Raw genomic sequence first — 19,674 nt, 5'->3', positions numbered from 1 at the left:
ATAAAAGAGAAATAAGAGACGAGAGAAATGCTGAGGAATATTAACAGCAACTGAGTTCTTCCCTGACTTTTCATGCTTTGCAGAACATTTTCAATCTGAAGAAAATGTACATTACATAGCTGAAGATATGCTGCATAATAAAAAGCAAAGCTTGTCAAATGTAGAATATCTGCTCTCTAATTGCTTTGCGTTTGTCTTTTCCGTCTAACCACTTATTTTCTCTGTCTTGATCCCTCCTTCTCTCTGTCTCACAGTTGTTCTGGACCATCAGTGTAAGCCCAGTTTCCTTTCTGTTCCATTTGATTCAGCACATTTGTACCGTTCCAACGCTCCACTTGTCCTTATAAGGCCAGAGTGACTAACAGCACTGGGCTCAATCCCATGAAAAGTGTGCAGATGTGTGACTGTGTTCATGTGTGCTTGTGTGTGTATGCTGATATGTTTGCATGCATGCGTATGTGTATGTGTGTGTTTCTCAGGCCAATGCTGTTTTTGTAACTTCTGCGCCAGATAATATTTGCAAACCATCTGATCTTAGTCATTCATGTCTCTGCACAAAAACAGCCTGACATGTTTTCTCTATTAGCTTTCATTTTCTGTATCCAGTCAGTCATCCTTGTGTTCACTGAAGGAGTGCAGGTCCTACCCTGCTGCTTCGAGAAGAATGCTGGTGTGTCAGACGGTGAATTTACTTTGGAAGTCCCCAGAGATGCCAAACACTAAACCTTATCCAATTTGTGCAATGGGTAAGATTTGTAATGCGATTCAATTCTTAGTCGAATCTGTCAGCGAAGTCGATAAAGGGGCTTTTCTGCAAAAATGCTTAACGCAGGGAAAGTCCTCACAGTCGAAAAGTCTCTCTCGTACAACGGAGCCGCAGTTAAATATAAGTTCATTACACATTGTGTGTATTCAGACAGAGATGGAAAGTAAAAGAATATGATCCGAGCAATGGGTTTCAACAGCACAAATGTGTTTCTCCACGAGAAAAGCTGCGGTTTAGTGTTCGCACATTTGATTGTGTGTTTTAAGCATGTTCCTGTACTGTATGTGTTAGCATGCTGGCTGCGTGCGTTAATCTGTGTCTTCATGTTTGAACTTGTGCTCTGTTATCTGTGTGTATGCACATCTGTGTGTACGTTACTTTGTGTGCAGGTGTGTATGCTGAATGAGCAAAAAAAAAAAAAAATTACACATTAGACCCCTTTGATACGCATCCCCTTCAAATCATGAGATTAGGAATGCAGTCTGTAAGTGAGGTGTGAGTGTCTGCTGCCAGTAGTGCAGTCTTTGGTGATTGGGTGATGTGGTACAGTATATTCCAGTGGATTTATAGTCACCCAGAGCTGGCATTAATAATGGAGCCCGGAGAAATATGATCTTACTTGGTACAGTTGGCATACTGAAGAACAAAACTCACTTTTTACCTTCTCTCTCTTCTCTCAAATTCTGCTTTTCTTGTTGCACTTGTTCTGACTACATACTGAATATATACTGTGTTTACATGTACATCTTTCCATCCTTCTCTCTGTCCAAGTGCTTGAACTCTGTGACAGGAGGATACAAATTAAAAGTGTAACCTGACTAAATGAGTTAAATGCAGATGCTTCCACATATGTGCGCTGCATGGTACAGTTAAACTATTAACATTCAGTCTTGCTCTGTGGCAGGTATGAAAATGCTGAGCAGGCCCAGTTGATTCAGATTTTGTATCAAGATGGCAAGAAGAAAAGGGTTCATTGAAAGAAGGTTCATTGTTGGGGCATGAATGGCAGGAGCTAGACTGGCTCATGTTTACACAGGAACAGTGACTAAAGTGACATCTGCATTTAGATCGATGGGTAAGACGTCAGTCAATATGGTCAGGAGTTGCGGTCAGTGACCATGATGCTCGTGCATTAGTGTGATATATAAGGAGAAACTGAAGAGCGACTATTCCTCGGTTGACTGAGAATGTCTATGCAGAACTTGATCAGACTGTGACAGCAAGAGACAATTACACAATTCCATATTATAGTAGGGTTGCAGTGCTAAATCCCCTCATTACATACATGAATGCACAATTGAGAGACACCATCGGAACTGGTCTACAGAGATGCAGAAATGGTCAGATGAGTCATTCTGCACCATGTTCTCTACAAGTGGGTGAGTGCATGTGTGGCGTACAGCAAGACAACAGTACAGGCCTGAATGCTTGACCTCTGCAGTGAGGAGATCGGGCGGCTCTGTTATGCTATGGGGGACATTTTGGTGACACTTTAGAGGGAAGGGTCACCTTTATCCTAAGATGAAACATTTCTATCCTGATGGGATTGGGCTCTTCCGAGATGACAATGCCCCCAATCATAGGGCACGAGGGATCAGCCAACGGTTTGATGAATATGAAAATCTCAGATTTCAACCCAGTAAAACACCTACCGGAGATTTTGGACCGATATGTTAAGCAGCGCTATACCGTACTCAAAACACCAAATGGGGGAATATCTTTTGGCAAAGTGGTTTTCATCCCTCCGCAACAGAGTCCAGAGACTTGTAGATTCAATGCCAAGGAGCAGTGACGCTGTTCTGGTGCCACGTGGTGGCTCAACACCTTACAACACACATAATGTTGTTTTTTCCTTTCATGTGTCACGCGTCTGTAGATGTATGAATGGTTGGACCCTTACAATCCTCTCAACCAACCAACATAAGCATTTCATTCTTCATGTCATATTCAATAGAAAAAAATAATGATGTACCTCTTATTGGAGAGGGAAAGTAATAATGCTGAAAGAACATGAACCAGAGTAAATGTGATGGAGAGAAAGGAAGAGAGAGAATGGATTGAGAGAGAGATGAAAAAACAGTTTTTATGTAGCGCACAAACAACTCTCTTAACCCTGTCTGTTATAACAAAGACCCACACTCAGCTACAAGGTTTCCTGCAGTCCCTTTTTATTAATAGAGGGTTGGGGTTCGATCCCCTGCCTGTCCACCTATAAAACTACCAAGGTAGCACGCCTATTTCTGTTTTATAATGGCTGAAATCACATGAACAGTTTCGAGGTCACAAAGGAAAGGGTTATGTGTGTGTGTGTGTGTGTGTGTGTGTGTGTGTGTGTGTGTGTGTGTGTGTGTGTGTGTGTGTGTGTATGCGTGAGTGTGGAAAGTGTGAGGGCAAAGAGGTTTTGTCTGCCCCGGCATGGCTGTAAAATGACAAATATAAAGGTCTGCCAAGTACACCTCCATGGTATGGACAAAATATCTTATTTTAGAGGCCTAAATTTATAGCATTAGTCTCACAGAACAAGTTTCATTCAAGCAGAAACTATAATTAGAATTATTACCTATAAACGCTGATTTATGCAATTTATACCAACTACCACCATGCGTTCAGAAACTGTAACACAGTGACACATTTTTTATTGTGTTGACTTTGTACTGCAGGACACTGTCAGTTCTAATCAGAAGTGAAATAATCATAGCCTTTTTATATATAGTACATGAAGTAACAATATTTCAGACACTTAAATAAACCTAACTCCCTTGTAATCAATAACTCACTGAAGTCTACAAAGCTTAGACATCAAGAGACATTTAGCGTCTTTGTGATGCTCCTAACCATGCTAGCCATGTACTGTAGCCATTTTCACTTCTTGCTTGTTGGGGGGATTTTTATCTGCAGTTCGAACTTCATCAAGAGAAAGACATGCTGAGTCTGACTGAGGTCACATGACTGACTTGGTCAATGAAGAAGACTGTTTAGCCATAAACAGTGATTGGTTGCCTTATGTGGAAGGATCAATAGCCTGAGGCATTACTCTAGAATCAAGGGACTGTCGACAGTGCTGCTTATCTATTCTACTGTTCACCCAATATCGATGTGAACACACCCTTAAAGCTGAAATTCAGCAATTCAACCATTATTGTTCCGTTACAATCCGCTGTGCTTGAGTAGTATATACCCAAATCAATGAAAATCATGTCTCTCCTTATACTTGCACTGTTCCGACAGAATGCATGCTCTTTTGCCAAATTTGGAGATGACGACATCACGTAATGGCCATGATCTTATTCAGGAAATACTAACTACAAATACTCCTAATACTATCCCCTTACCATATATTGAATGCAGGAATTGCTCAGACATTGTGTAGGAATAGAGTTTAAGTTCAAACCTAGAAGTACAAACTAATAAAACTTAAGCAAACTACAAGAACCTTCAACAAAAGACTTTAACTGTGAGAATATTACACATTAAATTTGTGATTTCTTTAATGAAAGACAGGGAAAACACATCTTTCCCAACCGCAAAAATACCACATATTTATAGTACAGACATTTTGAGTTCCAAATGACATATTCTTACTTAAAATATTTGCTAATTAATTAAGCAGGATCTCACAGGGGGCTTATAGGGTGGATGTATACTATGAAATGTCACTAAAAAAGGTAGGTGATCCATTCATGGTCAAACATAAGCAGCACAATGAGACGAGCTGATTCTTTCACAGGATACAAGTTTAGTCAGAACTGCAATAAATAACGGGGGAAAAAAAGTCTTGCCTGAGGAATCAGAGACCTCACCTTACTTCACCCTGCACTCCAAATAGAGAAATATGGCTCTTTGTACAGGATGGAAAAACTGTGTTCATTGTTAGTCACGGGTCTCAGTGGGTGATACTCATGACTAATATGCCCACATACATACAGAATGTGGCACTAAATTGTGCTATCATGGTGAAAAGCCTTTCTGTATTTGCTCAAGTCAATACTCTGTGTCAGTGTCCCAGCATTTCTAACCTATTTAGTTTGTCTGGGATGGTGTCAAGACCATTAAAAAGAAAGTTGTGGAACTATTGTTTTCCACTGCAGAGATTCCCTCGTCTGTCAAATTTAGCTCACCGTGCATTTTAAAGACTTTATACAGAGTCTTTAAAATGCACGGTTAAATTACCAACAAATACAATCTTTTTTTTTTTAAATTTTGATTAAGCTGAAAAAACGTTAGTCTTTTATGTAAATTCACAACATACCCTACACTGTCCACATGCTGAATGGGTAGGACAAATGGATAAAAGTGAGAAAAAAGAAGAGATTTCACAGTAGTCAGTTTAAAATGGGCAAAAAAAGAGAAGATAAAATAAGAAAGGTTGTGGGAATAGTGTGCCGGGATTTTCCCAAATTCTATTGTGAATCACACAATGGCGTGCCTGTCTCTGGATGGTAATAGTGACAAGGTTAGGGAGAATATTGGACTCAGTTCAGGGGACTGAGACCTTGACCAAAGACGAAAAAGAAATGCCAGAAACACACGCACGCACGCACGCACACGCACGCACGCACACACGCACGCACGCACACGCGCGCGCACACACACACACACACACACACACACACACACACACACACACACACACACAGACTACAACATGGATCCGGACGTATTTCTGACAGTACAAAGAATTCAGTCTTGATCAACAGGATATGATACAAGATCCTCTTATAACTATACATGGATTTGGAGGTGGCACAGATGACCAAGTCTGCCAATGTTACTGTATGTCCAGGGGCATTTTTGATCTTAAGTGCCAATAGCAACAAAACTGAATCTGTTACATATGTGTTTCCTTCGACTTGTTGAAGACAATAGTGACATCTGCTTTCAAACGATTATCTTCACAGGAAAGCACAGTCTTAAATATTCCAAAGTTTAATTCAGCCAGTGCCATATGTTGCTATACTTTACTCAAACACTGACAAAGTTGACAAAATATCTGACCAAACAATATGTCTTCATTTTCTGGTGAATTGGTTCATCAGCAGTGAATTGTTATGGGTAAAAGACCATCATGCAGTTCTTCCAAAATGATCTGATCTATACTAAATGGCTGGCAGAGTTAAAAGTGAACTTGTCATGGTTTTGAAGAGGATGTAAAACACATTACATCACTTGCCTTGACTTATTGCCACGGTCTAAACTTCACAGGGACTACGTGTGTGTATGCGTGCATGTTTTTAAGTGCGTGAAGGGGAAATAGAATATCAAATTAGTAAATAAAAACCTTCTGATTGTCTCATTGGATTCAGTTCACTCCGAATTCAAAGCTTCATTATACGGAGAGAACATTTTGTCAACTGGAAAAAATAAAGAACTGAAGGGAACAGCTGGCTGGACACACATCCATACAGTATCAGGAGTAGATGGGGAAACAATTCAGACAGTGAAGTTTTATTTTTCCAAACCCACAATTCCCAACTCTGAGACTTTTATCTGCCGGCCAGAGCGCTAGGACCTTTCTCTGTGGGGTTTGCATGTTCTCCCTGTTTCGGTGTGGGTTTTCTTCCCACAGTGCAGAGGTATACTGATTACATCAAATACAAATTCCCTGTAGGTAAGAATAGGAGTGCAAATGTATTCTTCTGTCTTCTGTTTCTGCCCCATGATAGACTAAAAACCTGGCCAGGGTGTTTCTCACCTTTCACCCTTCAGTACATGCTGGGATAGTCAGCACCCTGATGCTGAAACGGATACAGGAAACAGATGCATGAGTGGAAAAGAAAAAAAAAAAAAAAAAGAAAAAAAAAATCATCAACAGTTAATAATCCAATTAAATGACTTATTCAGATATCCTTCCTTAGTTGGCAAACTGGCATACTGACGACAGCACAGCTGTGCTATACGACGTAAAAATGCATTACATTATATTAATTCACTTCATTGGTATGCTGTATTGCTAATGATTTAAGTTTTCAGTTTTGAGGATTTGGCGCCCAGCTATACGAACAGGAGCTAAGCATGATGACTCAGTATAACTTGGAGGAAAACAATGAATATTTACCAGTATCACACTCTAATTACCTGTTTTTCTCATGCCTGTTGTCTTTTGAAGCAATCTATGCAAATTATAATTGTCTATATAAAGAGTTTGAGTAATTTAACCAGAATTGATTGCAAAATCTATTTTGTTGATCAAGTCAATGTGGAAATGTTAGAGTAAAATGTTTCCATGATGGCTTGATCACAATACAGTCCTGAAGCTTTCCACCATGTCCCCTGACAAAAAGCATTTTCACTTGATGAATTATTTCTTATGGTCGTAAACTCATATTTAGTCTTCATGCTGTAAACGTGTAGAATTGCTTAAATAATAGGAAATAGAAGGACATAGACAGAAAGACATAGATAAAGATGGGGGGAGACAGAGGTAAAGACGTGCATCAGCTATGGGTTTGGATTACAATAAAACACTTTCACCTTCAGACAAGCAGCATGCCAATCCCTGTGGGGGTGGTTTTGAGTGGGACTTAGGCAGTTAAATGGCTCTTATTCAGATATGTCCTACATTTTTCCCTACTATTGAGGGGGGTGACATTTTGAAAATGGGCAAAAGAATGGAGATAAGTAGCCTGAATGAGCATCTAATGTTCTCTTTGACCCCTGACTATGAGTCCCATGAGCAGAAAGTTGCACACTCTCTCCAACCTGTTTTTAAAGCAAGAACACAGTTACTAAGGAAAAAGGAAAAAAGACCATTAAAATGCTCTCGAGCAAAGTATTTGGTCCTGAACTGTTCCAGTGACTTTAGTAACTACTCAGTCAGACTGTGGCTATACTGACAAGCTTCAGGTGAGCACATTTGTACAATAAAGAAAACAGGAGGTTGCAAAAAGGAGCGTAGCAACCCTTTAAGATGAAGCAAAAACAAAAAGCAGCACAATGAGCAGGCAGCAGCACTGCAGCTCAGTGTGCTCTAAATCTGAGGTTTCCGTGCTATTTCATTCTGCATCACACAACTAAATGTCATTAGTAATTAAATGACTAACTGTAAATGAACACACATATTAAACCCCAAAGTACAAAAAAAAACTAGATGAAAGCTTTTCATTATAATTAAATCCTATAATAAAGGCTGTGTCACACCGCCCACCATAACAATTGGCTTCCATACCCTCTGTGTAGGACTGTGTGTGTGTGTGTGTGCGGCAAAAGCAATGGCACCCTGTTGATTTAGTTCCCCTCTCCTTAGGGAGAAAGTCTGTTGTTGTCTTCCAAAATACACACACCCACCCACAAGCACACAATGCACTCACTTGGAAACGAACTTGTGGTGTGGCTTTTGATGCTTGATAATTGTTTTTAGGCAAACATAATTTTGCTAGCGGAGACAGCTAACCCATAACCATGAATCAGTGAGATGGTAATGGAGCCATAGGGGGAAAAAACACACACACACACACACACACACACACACACACACACACACACACACACACACACACACACACACACACACACACACACACACACACAATATACTGTGGCAACATTGCATGAGGAACTCTCCCCTTCTGCCTTCATCTCTGGTTTTGTTTCTCTCTCTCTCTACACGTAAGTTTCCATTGCTTTTACTTTCCATAGTCATTCAGCAGGTCCTATACAAAAAATAAAAACGTCTTAAGGAGAAACAAACAAACCAATAAAAGTGAAGTTGGATTAGTTTGCCGTCGGCTCACCTCCATAACCATTACTTCTCCCTCTCCCCTTCCCACAGAAAGCCAGTCAGGTAAATAATCGCCTCTGCTTTAATTAATAAATGCGTCATCCTTAATGAGAGGGGCTTATTAGGCCCTATGGCAACTGCTACTGGTCTGTTTTTCTTTTGATTTTTTTCTTTTCCTTTTTTTTTTTACTTTCCAACTTCAAACTTAATTTCCACCTCTGAAGCATGCTAATTGCTCTCGCTCTCTGCTTTATAAACAACAAAAAAAAGTTTTCTCATTTGGAGGCAGAGAGCGGTGTAATGTGCGGCTATCGATCGCAGGGTAAAGGAGATTGCCCCTAGCTGGCCACAGACCAAATTAATTTTATATCTGAATTAAAGTGGGGCAGGTGTATATTTGGATAAACGAAAGGCGCTACATTTCTGAATCATTCAATGTCACTTTCAGCATTTACATAAAACTCACACTGATTGAACACCACTTCAGTGCACCCTAGAACCCAGAATAAATTTTAAATAAACTACTGACTACGGATGTAAACCTGCTTTCATTATCAACTAATCTGCCAATTCGTTTCTTGATTAACTGGTTTGGTCCATAAAATATCAGGAAATACTGAAAAATGTCACAATATTGTGGAATCCCAAAGCATCGTCTTCTTATTTCTACTTTTGTCTGAATCCTCATAGAGCCAACAGGCTCTGCAAAACTACAACCGAGCAACCGGATCATATTACACCTGTTGTACTCTTTACTTTATTTTAACAAGTGAATTGAACATAACACGATGACCTTTTAAAGCACCACATGACCTGGTGCCCGGCTACATTACAGAGCTGTTCAGTCTGATATTCTACAGCAGTGGCCTTTCAGCTGCTCCAGAGTCAAGGTCTAAGGACCAGGGGTGGCCAAGTCTTCTCTGCTAGTGGGCTCAGGATCTGGAACACTCTATTGCCCAGAGGCCCATTCTCTCATAATCCATCCACACCTGGATCCAGGTAAACTACTGAAAATTGATGAATTAACTGATCAGTTAAACACACTTGTCTATTATGAGTCAATGAGTTTCCTAAAAACTGTCTCCTGAGAGCCAAAAGTCACAACTACTGTTACTGTCTACAGCAGGCAAGAAAAAAAAAGACCTGCAGATACTCTATAAGAAGACCTCTTTTTCTCTTCATGCATTGACTCAGTTACTACATTTAGAAAGTAATTCCCTGGTATGTGGGTTCCTGCAGGCAGCACTGACTTCTACTGTGCTGACTGTATTTCTTGACGTACAAGCACATAATGTCATTTTCCTACGCAACCCTGAGGACTCGTGGCCTGGTGTATTGTAACTCCATTAAGTAATACACATACTGTAATACACACCCAAGCACATAAGCACGCTGAGTCATCTCCTCAGCATTTAAAACCCTGAAGTGTTTTCTATCAAAATATTTCATCTTAGAAGTGAAAACATTAATGATTCAATGAATGATTAAATTATGGAATGCTGATCAACAGTAAAATGATGCAGTTATTTTATTTTGTATTCATCTTTTAACCATAGTTTAATGAAGTTTGACAGCATAGAAGTAAAGCTTGTTTCTCTGTCCAGCTGAGCTGAATTGAAGTGTCGATCGCGGTGCAGTGGTTAAACTGTGATATGCTGCAATAAACCTGTCCATTTGTCAGAGGTGATTAATTTTAGCTCCACAGTGAAGACCTAATTTTGTTTAGTTTTTTTTTTTTCTAAAAAAGCCTGGAAGCTTAAATATCAGTGTGACAAGAGGAGGCAAGGTGAAATTCAGGAGGCACCTAATTTTACAGCAGGGAAGTTGGATTTGAAGTAAGGCAGAAACAGACCAGGCATCGTGTGTGTCCTGAAAAGACAAACTGTACTCAGTGATACCGTACTGCATCGCTGAAAGAGTGTGATTAAGATTTGTTTTAGTTAGCAGGAAGGAAAAAACGATAAGCGGTTGTTCTTTGTTCAAATAAGGAGCCTGAAGCCGCCTGCATCACTGTGTATCCCTGCAGAGTTTTAACATCCACTCACAATAACTGAATAATAAATAATCTAGATTTTCCATGACATCAGCTCAAATTGTTCTCTCACCCAAGTTTATATGTTGAGTGACAAATAAGATGTGTTGTGTAAATAAATTGTGTCTGAAAGAGTCAACAGTGGAAGAAATAGTGCAGCAGAGCTTTATGAAACCTGGAATAAACCACAAGCCTTATACCAAACTGTCAAACATGTCACAGGTTTTGATTTGCACCTCCTTTATTAACAATGTAAATCATAAAAACTCACTAGACGTCTAGAAGTCTAGACTTTAGGCATTAAGAGGAGATGCCAATACCATTACCACAACACACAAGAAAATAACCAAAAGAAATCAGCAGGTAAAAAGGGACATATTGTCAGTGTCTGTTTGACCAAGTGCTACAGCAAAACAATGGCGCTGTCAGACTAACAAAAATAAAATGTGATACCTAGCAACATGTTTATAATAGAAGTACTCACACTTGGTTAGCAACAGCTGCAAACAAAGTCATGCCGGGGTGACACCTGGTACCAGTGTGGGAGGTGATTTCTTGTTAGCACATTAATCATACACCGTCATTACGGCATCGCAGATGTGCTTTGGAGCTTTTTTACAGCATGACTCAGGCAGCCTGAGATCAGACGTGGATCTGTGAGGACTCGACTATGATTCTGTGATTTGAAAAACAGTACCTGCAAGATGACAAGCAAGTAAAACCTCCACTTATCTCCTCCGTGTCTCATCCTCAATGAAACGTGGATCGTACCAGTCCTATCAGCTCAATACCTGCAGGAGCCGTTCACGTCAAAGAGCAACTCGCGGCTGACAGCTAAAGGGCCTCGATCACTCAACAGATGCAATAAAAGCAGTGACTCACACAAATACTCATGTGCATACACACACAATGTACTGGTGTGTGCTCTGATGACGGACAGTCTGATGAGGAGTAAAATAAATATGAGGAGAGAAAAAAGGTTCAAATTAAGAGACTATGAGGAGATTTACCTGATCTATATTTCAGTGGACTTTCCTGTTGCTGTGCGCTTGTTTGTGTGTCCATATGTACATGTGTGTATGTGTGCGTTTGATGTTCCTTACCCTGTGTGCATCGTTTTCGTGCCCTCTGCGTCGTGGGTCCAGCTCCTCATAAGGTGGTACCATTCCTTCTCTTCTTGCCTGCTGGTACTCTCTCCGTAGCTGCTGGATCCTGTCCACACTGCTACACGCACACACACACACACACACACACACACACACACACACACACACACACACACACACAGGTAGAGAAGGCAGGCACACAGATGCAACCAAGCATACACATACACACAGAGACACAAAAGCAAAAGAAGACAAAAATGTTTTAGGAAACAAGCTTTTTACATGGCTCTGAAAAACAAACATGTAATTGGGTTAATTAAGTTGTTACACATCCAAGGTGAAAATTAAGAATTTTCAGACCCCACAGGCGCAGGAATGCAGCCAAAAACGAAGTAAATTCAGCACTATTTGGGGATTTCTGGGCTTAACTTAACAACATGCATGATCAATTATAGTTTGCTATATGTTTTTACATAAGTCTTTGTCACCGGATCAAATCTGTATTAATATAAAATGAAAAAACTTTTAAGAGCTCTGGCATCACCAGAACATAGCTGTCCTGATGATGAGCGAGTCAACAGAAGCCATTTGTTTATTTAAACAGTAATTTTCCCAACATCAGTGTGCAGAAATTTGACTGCAGAAATAAAGACTAGAAAGACCCACCTGTATATGTGCACACTCACGTGCGTGCGTGCCTGTGCCACGCACACATGCACAGATCAATCTCTTAACCGTTCTGACTGCCTACATCTATATCTGGGGTTCCATGTTTTTCCTTTTTTCTCTTGCAAAAGGCAAGAAAACAAAAACATCAATCATTCTATGAATATTCTTTCTCTCTGTCAACAGAGGAAATATGCAGCATATCACCACTGAACCCTGGGCACCCTTGTGAGTCATGCACATACACACATATCCACTCACCCACACATAATGGAAATATGGAAAGCCATATCTACACATATGTTCCCAGATGCACCATTAGAACTGCACTGTGCAATTTCATGAACCAAGTTGGTGGAAGGAGGAAAAACACACTGATATACCACCAGGACTTATGAAAAGTCAGAATAATAGCAACCCACTCTCTCCCTTTTCTCCAAGGCACTCTGTAAACTATGCCATCAGAGAGGTCATGCAAAACTGTTGCACTACAAAGAGTCAGCATGTCACCCATAATGTGCATGGATATTGCTCTGTTTTAGATGTGTGGGTATTTGTTTCTGTGAAACTGGAAATCCCCAGTCAAATCTAGACTTTGATAAAAAACTGTAAGATCAGGGATAACTGCTCTGGAGGGAGCTTTAGGAAACCAGCGGCTGCTTGGGATAGTCCATCCCTAACAGGGGTCGTGGTCCAGGTGAGAAACCCTGAAGATGCTCAGAAAATACAGACAAGAGCCAATCATCATACACTCAACATAGAGGTGCAAATACATATGAGCTAAGCTCAAATACAGTAGCCCATCTGAAAGCATATCCACTCTACATTTCTTTCATGTAAAAATGAGTCTTTGTCAAGACAGACTTCTTCCCTGATTTAGCACTGACTGTGTGTGTTTACTCTTCAAACTGGCAATTCGGTGATTCAGTGTCTATGCACAGCCCACAAAAACAGATTAGCTAAGAGGAGAAAAGTCCATGTATGTCCAATCATCGAGAGACAGAGACATTCCACAGTGATGATGGTGGACAGGGGAAAAACTGAATTGCATTGTCTAACATACCACAAGTAATGTAACAAAAGGGTTAGCAACATGATAGACAATGATGTGGCACATTCAAGTTGCTGGCACATTAGCAAGCGGACTGAAAGTGGTTCCATTGTCTAATTATTACTCTTGGAAGCTTCACACTAGCATAGTGACTATCAAAGAGAGGTCCTGCAATAATGTCATTCTGAAGGAATTAATTCCTCTAAAACAATACTGTCCTGAAAACAAAACCCTCCTCACAGATGCCAATGTAAATTATAATGTGGCTATAAAAGCTAAATGAGAAAGCACCAAAAAAAATAGGTCATGCTTTTCAACCAATGTTATTTTTCCCAAAATGTGAACTCCATTCACAAGTTTATTTTTCTCTATCCCTATGTTTCCTTTACCTGTTCTCTTGTTGAATCCTGCCCCTTCACCCCCACTCCACTCTCTGAAACCATGAACCCGGAGAGCTGTGAGAATGACTGTAATATCCACAGCTCTGAAACACATTACACCCAGTCTCACATCACAAATCATGTCTGAGCTGTGCTCTCACCCCCATGTTACAACATGACTTTGTTTAAATGTCCTTTTGTCAGCATCTTCATGCACCAAAGAGCGTCTCCCTCTTAAATCTGAATCTAATTTATTTTTATTTTTCATGTTAATTTATGAGAATATACAAACAATGAAAAACAGAATATATAGGAAAATGGCTGTCTTTCATTGATTCTTTTTTTCCCATTTAAAATTGACTGGAGTCATATAGGAGATTGAGGGAAGCTGCATTTACGTACAGTATACACTGTATCGGGGGCTGCATTGTAGCGAAACACAATCTAAAGTCGGTGTATCTGTGTGTGTTTGTGTCTGTGTACGGGTGTGTTTCTGCTCCATATTCTAGCTGCAGAGAGAAATACCGCTGTGTCAGCAGTAACACACAGCATCGACTGTGCAAAGAGCAAATTTGAAGCACAGTGAAATCAGATGCTAATTGCATCTCATGACCAAGAGAAACAACATTTTTCAGTCTTGATTGTCCTGTTACTTTGTTTCTCTATTCTGTTTCATTCCAACATTTTCTTTTCAATTAAATTTTTACAATTAAAAAAAATTAAATCTAAGAAATGTCAGTTTTTTTTTTTCCTTAAAGCTGGACCACAACAACCAGACCAGCCTTGGAAAAATGAATGTCTGTGACTGATTGACTAAGTGATTTCAGTTACACCAGTGGTTGGCCAAGTGTTGGAGTTTCCTCATTGGCCATTGTTCTGGCAAAACGAAATGTCATCAAGGGGGCATTTATAAGCAATGCTGCCAACTTACAGCTTTTGTTGCTAGATTTACCGACTTTTCAGGTGCATTTGGTGACCTTTTACTTTTAACTCTTTCAGTCCAAGTAAATGTTTGAGGCTATTTCCATCAACAGCCTGAACACATACAAAACTGAGGAACTGGAGGGAAAGAACAGAGACCGCTGGAGTTTCTGGTGGGTTTTGGCAACAGTCTGAGTCTCACACAAACATAAACTGCTGCATACACTGTTAGCTAGCTATGGACAATGTCTGTATAGCCATTACATTGGCTGTTTGAGGAAAAATTTAATATGCAATGCTCAAAGAGTCCCGAGATCACTTCTATTCTTTATCTACTCTGTTTTCTTGGTTCTTCTCTGTCCTATTCTGTTTTGTGCACATTTTTCTTTGCTGTGCTTTCTCATGTTTATGCATCACAGTAGAAATGATTTGTGTCAGGAGGAGCACCAGATGATATACAAGTCATGCAAATATGCTCTCACACACACACACACATGCACACACACACCCTCTGCTCTATTTTATTGACCGATGGCCTGGGAGAATAGGGTGGTAAAATGTACACAACATTTATTTTATGCCCACAGACGCATGCACACACATAAACAAACACTCATAAGTACACACACACTCACTCACACAAAGGGTACTTTATACGATTTATAACCCCACATAGAGGGAAGAGGGTGGGCTCGAGGAGAAATAAATATGATAAACACAGACAGACAGAAACACACACACACACACACACACACACAGACACAGACACACACACACACTTTTGCGCATAAGTATGCAAACATTTCCATGACCACATACTGAGGAACTGTGGAAGTTATTGATTAGCTTTAGAGAAACAAGTAAGCTATAAAAGAAGCAGAACTGTATGACTTCACTTTTTAACTACCATTGTGGTCATTAAACACCACTAGCATTGATTCATGTGGTAACAGCCACATACCATAGCACTGTTCTGCGGAGTAGATGACTATGCACCTAAAACATATCAACACTATTGCTTTAATCACCCATACTTTCACATCAGGATTAACTTTAGATGAGTCAGTCATATACTTCAGGATATTCAGGTTTGATTCTGACATCTAAAATAAAAGTCATATGTAAGGTTTATGTGTTTCAAAATAAAAGCAGAGTCTTACCCCAGCAAGAACAAACTCTTATTTCTCTCAAGTGTGGGCACACACACAGACACACGCACGCACGTGCGCTCACACACACACACACACACACACACACACACACACACACACACAACACACACACACACACACACACACACACAGCGAGAGAGAGAGATCAATCTCTTGCTCTTGCTCTGTCACACCAATAATAATTCTATAAATGTTTAAAATCAGAATCTGAAACTCGGCATAGCTGTTAATAATGCTGCTATTAATAATTGAGGGGCTTTGTTCCATTAATAACGCCCTAAAATATATCAATGTCCACAGTAAAGGAATACGTTTTTGTCATTAAAGCCCATAAATATTTACAAGACTGGTTATAAGACGTGCAGTTTCTTCTTTAAAGTTATACCGTTAAAACACGTCTCCTGGTTTCCCTTTAAATCAGTTTTTGGGATCTTGCCATCTAAGAGGAAGTCTCCAGTGTTGAGGGAAGGATGAAGTGTGACGTGTTCAAAGGTCATGTATATTTAACATTAATTTTTAATGACATAATGTGGGATCTGTCAAATGCTGTAGTAACACAGTCTGTTCAGGAATAATACACTATGCATAGGTTTAAATTCTCTGAAAGATGTTTTATTTATTTAAACTTTAATGCTCCTGTTAAGTGAAAATACCTTAGCCAGGGTTGACTTTAGGCTTGGCTTAATAACATCATCAATAATTAAAAACTGTGCAAATGTGGCAAATCCATTACCAACACCAGTGCTGGTATCTAAAGGGAAACACAGTGATTTGTCACCTGAAGATCTATTGGCCTTTTCCGTCCATCAGAAAAATGTATTAAGGGTTCCAGACAAAGAAAGACAGGGGCAGAGGAAAAGATGGATACAGTATAAAAGAAGAGGAGACGAAGACAGGGAGAAAGGACAGGTCAAGCAAATGCTTTTAGTGTTCTCTAACAGATGACTTTGGGCTGAAAGGTTTCATAAATCTGACAGAAAATGACCAAAGGACATTCTGCCATACATGCAGCAACACACACATGTATGTGCTCAGATACACACATACACTAACAACACACAGGTGATGTATAGTCTATAGTTAGATGTACACAGGGGAAATATGTTACTCAGATTCTTAGCTCAGTCTGATTTATAACATCTATGCAGGTATGTGTACATGTGAGTGTGTGTTAGAAAAACATAGAAACTAAACAATACATATATATGTAAAGAAAGCTACTGACATCTCTTTCATGGATGTAGTGTGGTACAATTCAGTGTCAGAGGGATTAAATCAGACTTTACTTCCCAAATATCAGAATGTGTCTGAGAGAGAGTGTGTGTGTGTGTGTGTGTGTGTGTTGGTCTTGCATTCTTGGAGTGAACAGACAAGAAAAGGATAAAAGTGCTACCCACTGGCAGAGCTGTTGACCTTCTGAAAAAAAAAAAAGAAGTAAAGTCAGATTTCCTTTCATTAGCACAAACACAAAGTCATGATAGCCATTTGGAAAAAATCAATAAAGCTTGAAAACATGAACTGCAATCGATTCAAAAGCTTAAGAGGTGGTACATACTGTATATAAATGGCTCCTTCACCCTTTTCAAGAAAGTAGGAAATTTGTGACTTTGCATCCTGCTGACGCTGATCAATGCAGCGAACAATAACTGTGTTTTTTGGCGCTTTAGAAATGTCTGACTTACAAATGACTGTCTCTGTCCTCTCAGTGCAACAGTAAATGAACATTTACTTCCCATTGGAATGAGATCTAATAAGGTGGTGACCTTAAAACTTGTTTAGTCAAGGATACAAATTGTGTGAATTAAATTAATTATACTTGATCACCTAATTCAAATCAATACAACTTTAATATAATTCTTTATGCTGTTACACAAGAGAAATAATGTATCAATACTTTAACTATTTGACCTCATAAATGAACAGTTTAAAAATGATTATTATTTTTAGGCCGGTATCATCTCCTGGCAATGACAGGACTCAAACCACAGTCGATTAGCTGTGAGGGAGAGCAACAGAGGAAACGAAACTTAATATTGACTGATGATGACAAGAGGGAGTTGTAGTCTTTTTCTTTCCACACGTCCACAAATGAGTGCTGGTCTGTGTGTGTGTGTGCGTGTGTGTTTTCCCCGGTGTCTAGCTGTAGAGTGGAGGATCGTTATCAGACCACAGCAACAGACACAGGTCAATGCATTATCTCTGTCTCTGCCTGTGTCTTCTATCTGTTTCACTTGGCTGCTTGCACGCACACGCACTCACACTGAGAGACACACACACACACACACACACACACACACACACACACACACACACACACACACACACACACACACACACACAGGATTACTTGCAAATATAAAAAACAACTTCATCAGTGTGAGTTATTGTTCATCATCTGGTTACATGGATATGAGCTTTCTTTACATTACTGTATATGTTCTATCATTTTGACATTTCTGTGATGCATTCGATTTTCTTTCCACAAATCCCTTCACCGTGAGTCATTTAGGGCAGTAAATATTCACAATTCTGTCGCACTTTCTACTTTCAATTTCTCACACCTCCATTCAACCCTCTCTCACTCTCTCGCCTCGCCCCAGCCTGCACAGTTTGTGCAGGCAATCATCTCTGCTGTCATTTCCATCCCTACCTTGATACCATCCATCTCTCCTTCCCTCCCACTCCATCTTAATCTCTTCATCATCTGCTCATCTCCATCCCCTCTGCCCTGCCTCCATCTCCCTCCCTCGCCTTGGCCTTCATCATCTTCCTCCACCTAATCTCCCAAGCTTCTGCTTGGCTCTAATTAGCTGACGTCTCCACTAATGAAGCTTGACAACAAAAGATCACCAATTCTGGCAGGTGGGTCAGAGGGGAAAAAAGAAAGAGAGGGGCAAGAACCGGGGGAGAGAGGGTGAGTGAAAGAAAGACTTGGTAATACGCTGCAGTTGTGTGTGTGTGTGTGTGTGTGTGTGTGTGTGGTGTGGGCACATGTACGTGCTGTCAGGTTGCTCTGTTGCTCTCCTTTCCTCTCCAGCCTAACAGGAAGTGACACGAGTTTTTAAAATGCGGCTGACAGGATATGACACTGCTCCTTACACAGCGCCGTCTAAGCGCGGGGAGTAATTAGTGCTCTATCGACTGCTATGACATCAATCAGACTAGCTGTCTAAATGCCTGCGTGCACAAGGGAGACACTCACAGTGGCGAAGGAGGCTGGCATCCAGTCGTCATGACAATCAGTGTGTATGTGTGTGTGTGTGTGTGTGTGTATGTGTCTATATAGATTCACATTGCACAGACTGAAAATTGTCTGGCATAACATTATTTAGACAAGTCCTCTTTTGTGTGCGCACATGTGTGTGTGTTCGTGACAGACTGAGAGAGGGAGCGCTACAGGTGGTAAACTCTCTGGCATAAAATCATGGAAGCAGGCTGTCTGGCTCAACACTCCCCTTTGACTTTAACAGCCGCGTGTGTGTGTGTGTGTGTGTGTGTGTGGCAGGACGCCTATTTGCTGAATGTCTTTGCCAACCACATAAGCTGTAGATGGCATCTCTGTAAAGCTGGATTTACACTTGATAGAAGGGGTTAACAGCTGTCCCATCAAAGATACCTACAGCGTAGGGTTTGATTCATAGTCCAGTGATTATATTTAACTTGTTGATAGCACCACAGCCAAACTACTGTGTTGCACACGATCATGTCGTATCGTGCTCCATTTGTGTTCATATTTCTCACTGCAATTCTGTTTTAAATCTTTCATTCACTTTGTTTGTGATAAAGAATAAAGATGGAAAAGTTCACTTAGTGTAATTACAGAATAGAGGACTGTTGCCTTGCAACTGCACGTTTATGTTCTT

At 40.2% G+C, this 19,674-nt stretch overlaps 1 protein-coding gene across 6 annotated transcripts in view; it reads right to left on the bottom strand.

Moving 5' to 3' along the window:
• Nucleotides 1-19,674, bottom strand: part of pard3bb (par-3 family cell polarity regulator beta b) — a 200,963-nt gene that overhangs the window by 43,725 nt on the left and 137,564 nt on the right. For 5 of the 6 annotated variants that reach the window (XM_056388847.1, XM_056388842.1, XM_056388845.1 and 2 more), the window contains one exon: nucleotides 11,619-11,739. In XM_056388847.1, the coding sequence (XP_056244822.1) occupies nucleotides 11,619-11,739 (121 nt within the window). The remainder of the gene's footprint in view (nucleotides 1-11,618; nucleotides 11,740-19,674) is intronic. The other variant, XM_056388843.1, reaches the window with a different exon arrangement.

The sequence above is a fragment of the Seriola aureovittata genome, chromosome 11, assembly GCF_021018895.1.
Source record: "Seriola aureovittata isolate HTS-2021-v1 ecotype China chromosome 11, ASM2101889v1, whole genome shotgun sequence".
Lineage (NCBI taxonomy): Eukaryota > Metazoa > Chordata > Actinopteri > Carangiformes > Carangidae > Seriola > Seriola aureovittata.
This window is presented reverse-complemented; position numbering and strand designations above follow the sequence as displayed.